The 11965-nt window shown below is 43.4% G+C and overlaps 1 protein-coding gene across 1 annotated transcript; it reads left to right on the top strand.

Moving 5' to 3' along the window:
* Window positions 1–238: 238 nt before the first annotated feature.
* cetn2 (centrin, EF-hand protein, 2) lies at window positions 239–4262 on the top strand (the record flags this gene model as incomplete). The annotated part of the gene is made up of 5 exons (XM_080746548.1): window positions 239–334; window positions 1516–1680; window positions 2304–2432; window positions 3361–3498; window positions 4173–4262. The coding sequence occupies 5 exons, from the start codon at window positions 239–241 to the stop codon at window positions 4260–4262; spliced, it is 618 nt and encodes a 205-aa protein (XP_080602674.1).
* Window positions 4263–11965: the final 7703 nt, after the last annotated feature.

Genomic DNA, 11965 nt, shown 5'->3' with positions numbered 1-11965 from the left:
TGATGCATGCATAGTACTGTGTTCTATCCGTCTGTCATTCGATGTTATGAGAGATACATAGGTCTAATGGTTCAGTTCAGTGTGAATAAGCTGAAGAGTTTAGGATCTCAAATTAGTTGACCTTGTGCCAGTGAACTGTACCATCATGAAACTGACACTACCAGTTCCTATGAAACCTTCTAATAAAGTATTCAGTCAATCAATAAATGTGTTTGTATTAATTAAGCTACTGGAACGGATGGAGATGATGCCACTCACAACCGGGCGTCAGGGATTCACAAAGCGAACGCACCTCCAGCACCGCAGGCAGCTGAGAGCAGCGGTAGATAGGCGGGTGGGTGGATGTGATAAATAAGAACCCTGTTCCAGCTGTTATTGGGTTATATTGGCTGCAAAACGTTTATTTCGTGGCATTTGAAAAGGCGTTGCTTTAGAAACAGTGTTAAGAGCTTCTAGGGAAATAGAAGAGAAAATAAGACATTGTTTTTGTTTACGCGTACAACCGATAAAAAATAGGAGAAACAGTTTCATCATTATATCATCTCCCATTGCATCCAGCTAAATAATGGTGAGTGGAATATTGTTTATCATTGATGACAAAAGGTTTAATGTGCCTGCTTTAAGGCCAGGACCAGGTGCATGATGTAATTAAGCCTACAGACAGATAAAGAGCAGCTGGCTGTGGTATTAAGTATTAACACTAGACTAGTACAGACAAGGTAAATACATGTCTTATTTCATTCATGGCTGCAGCCTCTTACTCATCCCATCTTCTCAGATCACGTGGCTGGCTCATCATCTCATCTGTTCTCTTTCACCAGTGCAGCTGTGGTGCACACAGACATCCCTAATATCCCTATAGCTGTTAACAGGTGCTTTCAGTGTTGTGGGTCGGGACCCCCTGGGGGGATCCCCAAATTATTATTAATCTAATGCGCTAAATGCAGCCTGACAGCGAGTCACTGGTTCGATTCCTGAGCTTGACAACCTTTGCTGCGTGTCACTCCCAGTCTCTCTCTCTCTCTCTCTCTGTTTCCTGACACTCTCCGCTGTATAAACCGTCATCCACTCGAAACCTTTTAACAAAGATGTATTTTCCTGTGTTGTGGTGATTTGTACAATGCTTTACTCGCATTGGAAAATGATGGGTACAATTTCAGCCATTAAAACGCAAAAATAGGTGTACAGAAATTAATTTGATAACTGAAGCAATGTCCCATCTGTAATAATAACCATTCACTACTCAAATGGGATATGGAGCGTGTCATAGGTACTTTAAGTGACTAAACTCTGTATGATTGCATGCACTTCCCACCCCCTAAGCGGGGGGCTCTGGGGGTCATCATGTCACACATGCACAGTATAACTTGGACACGTGTTGCCACGGAAACCCCCCAATCCAGGAGAAATTCCGGAGAAATGACAATTCAGGAGCACCGCAGGAGATGGGGTCGAAATTCAGGAGTGTTGGCAACCCAGCCTATCTATTTGACTTGTTCTCCTGTGCTCTTCCAGGCGACCATAGCGAAGAGGCCGTCCCTGCAGGGCCCGGTGCCTCCTCCCAGGAAGAAGAGCAGCCCCAAACCAGAGCTCACAGAGGAGCTCAAGCAGGAGATCAGAGAGGCCTTCGAGCTGTTCGACACCGACGGATCAGGACACATCGACGTCAAGGAGCTCAAGGTAAAAGAACCCACACACTATAGGTCAGTGTTTCTCAAATGGGGTATTGTGGGTTACTGCAAGGGGTACAGGAGAAGATGGGATTATGTATTTTACTGTTATGGGTAATAATAAAACATTGACAGTCTTTGTGTGAACCAATACCTTGTGTTATTGAATAGAAAGCTTATGTTTATTTGCCATTATTACCCTGTAGTCGGGGTAAGGGGGTACTCAGCTTCAGAAGAAATCAAGGGGGTACTGCAACCAAAATGTTTGAGAACCAGTGCTATAGGACAAGGTCACAATCTGTTTTTGATGGAGGCTTGATGGATCTACAGCAGTGGTTTTCAACCTATTTCATATCAAGGTCCATTATTTATTGGGCATTTGTGCCATGGACCACCATGATGAGATGTAGCCTCTTTAGACCCAAAACAGAATATGTTATCATTGGATAAGATCTTGTCCACAATTCCATGCTATATTGATGTGGTGCCATAGGAGAGAGTCTAGAGGACACTCTCAAGAGTTAAAGATCTGTATAGGTCCATTTGGTTACCAACTCTCCATCATTTAGCTGGGGACCCCCTGGAACCCCCTCAAGAAGTCTAACATGCATGAATGTCTGGTCCTCTGTACAGGTTGCAATGCGAGCCCTGGGGTTCGAACCAAAGAAGGAAGAGATCAAGAAAATGATCGGTGAAGTGGACAAGGACGGGACAGGAAAGATCTCATTCGCCGACTTCCTTAGTGTCATGACACAGAAGATGGTAGGTGTACACATTAATGGTTGGTCGTTTTGTCTTTGAATCCTTTATTAAAGGCCCTTTCCACTGGGCACGATAACGATAAAGATAACAATACAAAATAGTGTTTTCAATTGAAGTGGATGGCAGCATACACACCACAACGATAAAGCCATCCTAATTAATGTGAATGCTGACATGTCGTTATCTTTATCGCGTCCGGTGGGAATGAAGCTTTAACCAGGATAAATCACCTTTGAGATTTTCATCTCTTTTTGAAGTGGGTCCTGCTCCACACTCAGGTTGGAACTATTGCTGTACTGACTTTGACCTCTAAGGACCTTCCAGGGAGAGTGCTCATGTGCGTCTTGCGGTGACACGCTGCCTAGTTTCTTCTGCTCTGAGCTGTTTCTGTTGTTTTTTTCGCACTGTTTTTCGACATTGCACTATTAGGTTGTGTTGGTAGTTTCTGAGTATTTGTCTTGTTTAACAATGACAGTGAGATACTTGTTGCACTAACTAGCATTGACTGCTTTGGTCTCTTTTTTGTAAGACACTTTATGTATATATACTTATATTTAATTCGGCCCCTCTATTGATGCACCTTCTCTTTTTTGGTACTGTACTGCTCTTGTTTTTTACTCTTATCTATCTTTTCCTACTTCTCTGTAACTTTGTAAATAACTGTATACTGCTGTGCTACAACTGGACAACTGAATTTCCCCCTTGGGATACTAAAGGTATCTATCTATCTATCTAACTTTAACAGTCACAGACATACACTGAGGTCCGAGCTGACTAGAACAACTTTCATAATCTGAACAGTTGCTGCAGAATCATTGCATCCCTTTTCCTTTTTGCTTGCTTGCTATTTTTCCCAAAGGTAACAGCAGGTGAATGTGAATGTGCTGAACGTGAATGAATGTAAAACGTGTGTGTTCTCTGAATTCAGGCTGAGAAGGACTCCAAGGAGGAGATCCTAAAAGCGTTCCGCCTGTTCGACGACGACGAGACCGGGAAGATCTCCTTCAGGAACCTGAAGAGAGTGGCCAAGGAGCTGGGAGAGAACCTCACAGAGGAGGAGCTGCAGGTACGAATGAACGCACACACATTCCTTAGCAGATACCTGTATATGTTAACGTGCATGGCCAGAACATTTCACTTCAAATCCTGTTTTGATTTTGTTTAGTTTTTCAAGTAACATGCAAATAAGTATTGCCTTCTATTCAACAACAGTTGTGCTACTAGTCAAGTATTTGGTTTAATTTGGTTTAATACCTTAAAGCTCAGCTGATTCAGATGCTGCGTTTTTTCGGTCGAATATAGGGGCGAATTTCGGAGCATGTAAATGAAAAAAAATAAAATGAATCTCACATTATGTCAATCATGTTTGTACACTGCCGCCCGCTTCATTTCCCTTGCTCTCTCTCTCTCTCTCTCTCTCTCTCCTTGAATTACACTGTTAATTTTTTGAATCTCCATCATATTACACAATGTAACTATGCACATCTTTCCACCTGAGATACGGTAGGCTATGTCACGGAGAAATATCCGGTTCCATCAGAACTGACTGAAAATAACTTTATACTAACCACTTGAACCCCAGCATCCCTATTCTGGGGGGAAGGTTCACCAAAAATAACCGATCTACAAGCTCACAGTACGTCAAAACGTAACGCGTTGTGAGTTTGTTGCTGCTATTTTTCAATGGCTAAAGTATAAAATAATTCAAGGCCTAAATGGGTTTATGCTGTCCTTCCACAGGAAATGATCGAGGAAGCAGACCGAGACGGAGACGGGGAAGTGAGTCAGCAGGAGTTCCTGCGCATCATGAAGAAGACCAGTTTGTACTGAGACACAGTGTGACGCGAGGAGGACCAGGGTCCTACATGCTGTTCTGTCTGTCTTAACCACTGAACCACGAGCTCTATAACCTCCCTATTCTGGGACGAACGTCCTGCGAAACATCGAACGATCTATTTTGTAGATCGGCTATTTTTCCGTTGTGTATTTTATTAAGCATATTACGATTAGGGAGTCTTACTGGTATATTAAGTATATTATTAGACTATTTTGGAGATATTGTCCTGCCCAAACATGCCCAAAATTGGGGCGACAGTGTTAATGGGCCCGATTCATCAAGCAGTTTACGGCCAAATTATGCCCATATTTTGATCTTACCGGCATTTAGGACAATTCCTAAGTTAGGGTCAGATTCAGCAATGTTGTTTTGTTTGGTATTTTGAAGGTAAGACAGAAATATAAGCCAGATTTAGTCACTACACTATAATTACGACCAGATTGATGAATCGGGCCCATATGTGTTTAAATTATTATCTCAGATCAAAGCACTTTGCTGTCAAACATCACAGTGAAAGGAAGGAAGTAGTTGACAGACGACTTGAATCTGGTCAGATGCCAAATAATTATTCTCATTTGTGTGTATTAGAGAAATGCAGCAGTGTGAAGCATTCTCACCTTAGTTCACACTGCAATGAAAGGTAGCTGTTTTGTTTACTTAGATACAGTACCTTTTGTCCTTGGTTGTCAAGTTGTAAATTAATTTAAAACAGTGCCTGCCTGAATATGATAATTTACACTAAAACAACAATATTTAGCTTCATGCTGGTGTAGAATTGGGCTTAATTATCTCTGTGCCATGATGTTAAAAGGGTTTACGTTTACAGCTCCACTGTTGTGCATTTTGACTGCGAGATATTGCATCTTTTTAAAAGGATGACATTTAAAAAGTTGCTGTTTAGCTAAATTGTGTTGATGTTGCTATAGCCTGCTAGATATCCTCATAATGGTGCTTGGGGATTGTGCGTTTGTATGTGCGCGTGTACGTACTACGTGCACATGCACGTGTGTGTGTGTGTGTGTGTGTGTGTGTGTGTGTGTGTGTGTGTGTGTGTGTGTGTGTGTGTGTGTGTGTGTGTGTGTGTGTGTGTGTGTGTGTGTGTGTGTGTGTGACCTCAATGCTGCTCTTGTGTTTGTGCCCGATTCTCTTCAAGGGTTGAGCATCACAATCAGAGAGGCAGACAAATGTCTCTCAGCTGTTTGTTTGTATTGGATATTTGTACCTTCTTTGTGTATCTACAGACTACAGTAGCATGTTTTCTCCACACTATTCTTCAATGTTTTGTACAAAAAACGTGGTGCTGTAACTATATTATATATACATATATTATATATAAATATTTAAAGTACAATTAAATAAACAAACAAATAAATAAGCAGTTTCGCGTGTTTGTGTCATGGTGATCATCTTTATTGTATGTTAGAATCTCATCTAACACTGAGGCTGCATATATCAGATATGTCAGTTTGACATTATTTGCACAGTGGCTGAAACTGATTGATGTTGTGCGTAACATTGACTCAGCGACACAAACCGAAAACACTGAACATGTACAGGCAGACAGACTGCCCCCCACACACACAAAGATGGAATTGTCATTCTGATTCTAAAAGCAATAAAGGTATGTATTCCAGTTGTCTGGGGGTGATGGGCTCTGCGTTCCGAAGGCAAGGCACAGTATATAACGGGGGAAAAAAAAGGTTTTCATCCATGGCACCCCTGAATTATACTTTTAATTTACATCATATTACTCAACATAAATATAGACATCTTTCCACTAAGATACGATGGGCTATGTCACGGAGAAATATCCATCTGAACTGACTGAAAATAACTTTATACCCCAGCATCCCTATTCTGGAGGGAAGGTTCACCAAAAATAGCCAATCTACAAGCTCACAACGCGTCCCAACGGGAAGAGAGTTGGCCGTAGATGGAAAAATAACTCATCAAGTACAGTGCAAATTAGGCCAGTTTTACTAAGCATAGTGAAATGATATGTTTTAGATGCGAGGAGTGGAATGCTCCCCTGTTTTTGCAAAAGGTTCACGCCCCTCGTGACTTGGGAGCAAGGAATCTGAGCACAACGGTGGGGGCCAAAAGTCGGGGGATGAAGGTTTACTATTCTGGTCCCCTGGTTTACAACTTATAATGGCGCTGAGTCGGCTCATGCGACCTTCGCAACGCTCGACACAGCCACTCGCTCGGTGGTGTCTCACGTGGATCAAGGTCGCCTGAGACCGCGCGCCTCCGTCACGCGAGGAGTGGACGCAGAGACTGGGGGCTTTTTGCAAAAGCCGGGGGGAATTCCACTCCTCGTGTTTTAGATAGATGTTGTGATATTGATGAATTCCAAATATTATCAAGTCATTCTGCGGGCACACCTGAACTGGCATCACGAACGGCATCCACTTTATGGGAAACCCTGATCTATATCTACCCGTTGTCCACGGCGCGGTTCCTCTTCATGCATCTGGCTGTCTGTAGTATCCTCTGCTGCAGCTCTCGCGAGCGGTAGCCGTACACCAGCGGGATGAGCGAGATGCCCAGGTTGAAGGTGAAGGTGGCCACGATGTCCAGGGTGTCGCAGTGCATGGAGCCGGGGATCAGGTAGCTCTCCATGACCAGAGGGACCGAGTAGAAGAGCATCTGGGTGGCCTGGAGGAGGTAGGGGTAGGGGGGGGCGATATGGTGATGAATATCGTTGAGAAACGAGACGATACAACGTCTCCACAATATTCCTTTTCAGAGATATCGTATATATATGGGAGCCTTCCTGTTGCATTGTTAATACAGAGATTCATTGCAGAATTCAATTTGGTCTAAATCAGTAGTTCTCAAACTTTAAAATGTCAAGGTCTCCTGTTAACTCTTGACAGTATACAATTGAAACCAAATGGACCCGTAAGGGTTCATTTGGTTTCATTTGTATACTGTCAGAGATACATACTTGTAAGGGTCAATTTAGACCTCCACAAAAGGAACACACAGAGTCCCTGGACCCCACTTTAGAAATAAATAGATACCTATTTCCTCCCGCCAGGGAAATTCAGTATTTTCAGCCCAACCCAGCTGATTCGCTGTCCACAAGGAGCGTGTGAGCAATTAGGGGTTAATATAGTCTTGCTCAGGGTCACACATCAACATTGCTATACCCTGGCCTGGAATCGAACCTGGGACAACCAGGGGCTCTGGTTCCCCAGGCGGGCTCCCTAACCATTCAGCAATGCCGTCCCCAATGGACCACTGGTCTAAATGGTCTGTTACTCCTTTTTCTTTGTAGTTTTTGTTACCTTGTAGGTCAGGGGTCTCAAACTAGCGGCCCGGGGGCCATTTGCGGCCCGTGAGACGATATTTTGTGGCCCCCACCTTAATATGAAAGTTTAATGTTAGTGCGGCCCGTGAGTTTTATATGAACCTCAAAACAGTTAACTCACTTACTGCCAATTAAAAATGCCCTCGAGTGGCATTAGTGCCAGCCCTCTCCATAGACTTCCATGTAATTTGTAGTGCACAGATCATGCACACCCATGCACAGATCATGCACCATATTTGTGCAGGCTGTTCACAGCTTTCAAACAAAAAAAAAAGATTGGAAATCCGTTCAGGCATTCTTGAGATAATAGCCATTATGTTTTACATGTTATGTAAACAAAGATGGCTGCCCTGTATAAAGATGGGGTTGTATGGGGGTGGAACATGCAAAATCGCGATTGAAATCATGTTTACTAGATTTAATGGGGTCAAAAAAAAAAAAAAAAACATTTAATTTTTTATTTTATTTTTCTAAGTAAAAGTCGCCCAAAGTCGCTTGGCAGGGAAGCCCATAGTGAGAAAGTTGCTCTAAAAGTCGCCTGGCAATGTAGTTAACAGTACATATGTTCCATAAGTTAAACACAACTTGTTTACGCCAGGGTCCTTGTTCATCTTATTTTGTGTTAAAAGATAAAAAAGATATTTGAGAAGATTGGAATTTTTTTTTTTTTTCGTTGATGGGGAGATAGACACAGTAGTTGTTAGACTGGTATGAAACTACAGTATAATAATAAAACAAATTTGTGCACATGCACTAATTAGTTTTATTAGTGCATGTGCACACGCACATGCACACGCTGCGCACGCGTGCATGTGCGCCTCAGCCAGACTCTGCCTCCAGCGGCCCCAAGGTAAATTGACTTTGAGACCCCTGTTGTAGGTGGTTGTTGTACTGTTAAGTAACTTGAAAAGTAACCCTAAAAAAACAACATAAAAAAGAATCGTGATAAGATTGTGTATCGTGATACTGCTTGGAGGAATATGGTGATATTGTATTTTTCCATATGGCCCAGCCCTACCTGGAGGGCCAGGGTGACCCCTGCCCGCCTGGTCCGCAGCGAGTCCCCAGAGCTGCCCCTGGCGTCCCAACACACCATGAAGAAGCAGCACAGCATTGTCAGGTAACAGCTGGGGAGCAACACCCCGGTGCCCACCTGGACAGTGGGGGAAGAAGTATATCGTCATTGTCGGGTGAAAACCTTGTATGTCCAAAACCGTTCGTTTTGCATTTATCATCTTGAAAATGATTTAAACTAGTGAAAACAGCCGATCTACAAGCACACAACGCCTCGCACCGCGAGGCGTTGTGTGCTTGTAGACCTGCTGTTTTCACTACTTTTGTGCGACGGCCTTGTACGATGAAGCAGGACTTTACTTTGCGAATGAACATACAAATTTGAAACTTGGAGATACGAGGTTTCCACCCGACAACGACGATATTCACATTATTTATATATCGTTGCTGCCGGGCAAACACTTCTTATCACCACATTTAAAAATGTATTTGTAAATCAATGAATGCCCTACTTGATCATATTACAGCATCACTCAAAAGTAGCAGATCCACAAGCTAGAAAAGCATCGTGAAGCAACGCGCTTTGAGCTTGTAGATCTGCTATTTGTATCTGTAAGTTTGTTAATATAATGTTTACAGTTGGGGTGGTAGTATTTTGTCTCCCTGCTCTTCTATTGAGATATTTAGGTTGTGTCAAAGGCCATGTCTCACCTGACCTGACACAAATTTTGATCTCATGGTCAAGATTAAAATTTCCCTTGAGCAAAGCAGGCCTGCAAATTTCGGCACTCAAATTCGGACTAGAATAGGAAAGTTACATAGCTTTACAAGTTAGATACATGATATATATAATGTTGGGGCCCTTGACAGTAAAACGTTTGAGCACCACTGATATAGCAATGTACCTTTTTCAGGAAACTGTTTAGGATTTAGAAGACATTTGTAGAATCAGGCTCAGGTCTTAAAGGACAACAAGGGTTCATATTTTAGATAGTCATTAGAGAAAAGAAAAGATGAGTGTTAAAATGTTTTCATTTACTTTCTATCATTTTAGTGATTTGTATCATCGGCTTATTGTGTCTAAAAATACATAATTAGTCACTGGTACGCATGCCCCCACCCACTGAAATCGAAATACTAAAATCGCTAAAACAATAGAAAGCACTAAATGAAAACATTTTAACACTCATCTTTTCTTTTCTATAATTACAAATCTAAAATATGAACCCAACAAAGTTGTCAAGCACACAGTCGGCTACTGTAGTGCAGTGGTTTTCATCAACCTTTTCAGGCTGTGACTCATATTTGAACTGGGGACCCCAAGGTTAATTGAGAACCACTGCTGTAGCAGCGTACTGCCCCACCTGAGGGAGAAGGATCAGGGGGGAGGTGGGCGCCAGGCAGGGCGCCAGGACGAGCGCGTGGCAGCGAGGCAGTTTGGCTTGGAGGGTGTGGAGCGTGCTGAGGCTGAAGCCCAGCGCCAGGCTGCCAACCAGAGCGGACGAGGTCCACACGGCGGCCAGCAGCGCTCCGCTGCGCCGGGTGCACGGCAGGAGCCCGTAGCGCAGCGGACACTTGATGGCCACGCAGCGGTCCACCGCCAGCAGCGTGCTCAGCAGGAGCTCTATCTATAGAGACGAGGAGGAGAGAAATGCATACGCTGTATCATTTTAGTCTAGTAGGAAAGGGGTTTGCACAAAAAACATTCCTTGGGCTAAAAATGGACCCCACACAACTGTGAAAAGTGATGGGTTCCGGTGACACTGTCGAAGGCGGGGATTTTCTCGGTTGAAAATGTAACCGGCCCAATGGGGATGGGATCTAAGGGGCCATTTATAGTTACGTATGGTTGATTTTGTTTACGTTTTGGGTGAGGAACTACGTACGGTTACTGCGTCGCCATTCATAGTAGACATGCACGTTATTTATGTGCCGACTCGCTCTCCGCTCCAATTCTGTCCCGTTTGTGTCCGCGCGCCACATGAAGGTGGTTCTCACACGTGTAAAAACCAAAGCATTTAGCCAAAATATGTAGAACCACAGATTTTGACCCGCCGTGATGTTTGGTACAGTATAAATACGTGGTAACAGTCTGGACTGGATCTGCTGTCGGCAACATTATCGCGGTAAATGCAACTCCGCGAGGGTACACATTTAACCACATGGATGCGGACCCGGAGTAGACTAATTATAACAAAACACACGTACACACCCGCTCATATATTGAACATAATTCCCAAGTAATAAATGAGCCGCATCATCATCTCTTCTTGTGACTTGTGTGCCTCGCTGTCTGCTCAGCTGATGACTGTTGATGCGTGATGAGGAGTCAAGGCGTCCTCTTCAAGTGGTTGTGTAACGACCTTTTTTCCGTTTCTTGATAAAATATAGACCTATTTATTATTGGGACACACAGTTTGAGAACCGCTGTTAGAGCAGAGTGTGAGCTGTGTGTGAGCTGTGTGTGTGTGTGTGTGTGTGTGTGTGTGTGTGTGTGTGTGTGTGTGTGTGTCAAGCCGTCCTGTTGCGAGTTGCGACGTTCCTTTTTTTTTTTTACCGTTTCTTGATACAATATATTTATCATTGGGACACATAGTTTGAGAACCGCTGTCATAGAGCAGAGGAAAAGTAATTTTCCTCACTACTGCGCCTTAGTTTGACAACGGTGGCCGTGGGTACTTCTTGCTACGGATACATCTTCAGTCCGTTCAGTCCGTTCAGTTGGGTGCTGTCCGTAAACGTCCGTATACGGAGATAAATCATCCGGAGTGTTACGTACTGGGAGTCAAACCGGACCAAACGGAGTAAAGTTCTCTCCCCCTCCGTTTCTTGTGTATTCCTGCGGTCCTTATGTACGACTATGCATGGTACTTAAGAAAACAGCCACACAGAGGGCTTTCAGACTGAATAATGGAGTGAGTGTCAGGCTATTAAAGAACAGAAGATCTAATGACATTTAAAACATATTTTTTTCACACTTTTAGAGCATATCAGTGGCCATAATGACGACATTCCTAACAAAAACAAAATGAAAGCATGGAGGTCGGCTATTTTCGGTGCGTGATACCACACTGAACTAAGCATAATCAAGTCGATACTGGAGATGTGGCGTAACGGCATGGATTTCTATACAGAGAGGGCAATTCTTTCAACATAAGATACTGCATTCAAGTTCAGGAAAAGTCGGGCACGGCAATTCTCCTGAATGGTATGCCATGGAAAGAGGGCATTTGCATTTCTTTCACCATAGTAAAAACTACATTCATGGTCTGGAGAGGGCACTTTTTACAGACGGGTAAAAGGGCAGGAGCTCAAGCCCCCTTTAATGTGTGTGTGTGTGTGTGTGTGTGTGTGTGTGTGTGTGTG

Source organism: Nannobrachium achirus (assembly GCF_963921795.1).
Source record: "Nannobrachium achirus genome assembly, chromosome: 17".
NCBI lineage: Eukaryota > Metazoa > Chordata > Actinopteri > Myctophiformes > Myctophidae > Nannobrachium > Nannobrachium achirus.
Note: the sequence above shows the minus strand (reverse complement) of the source record. Positions and strands in the feature narration are given on the sequence as shown.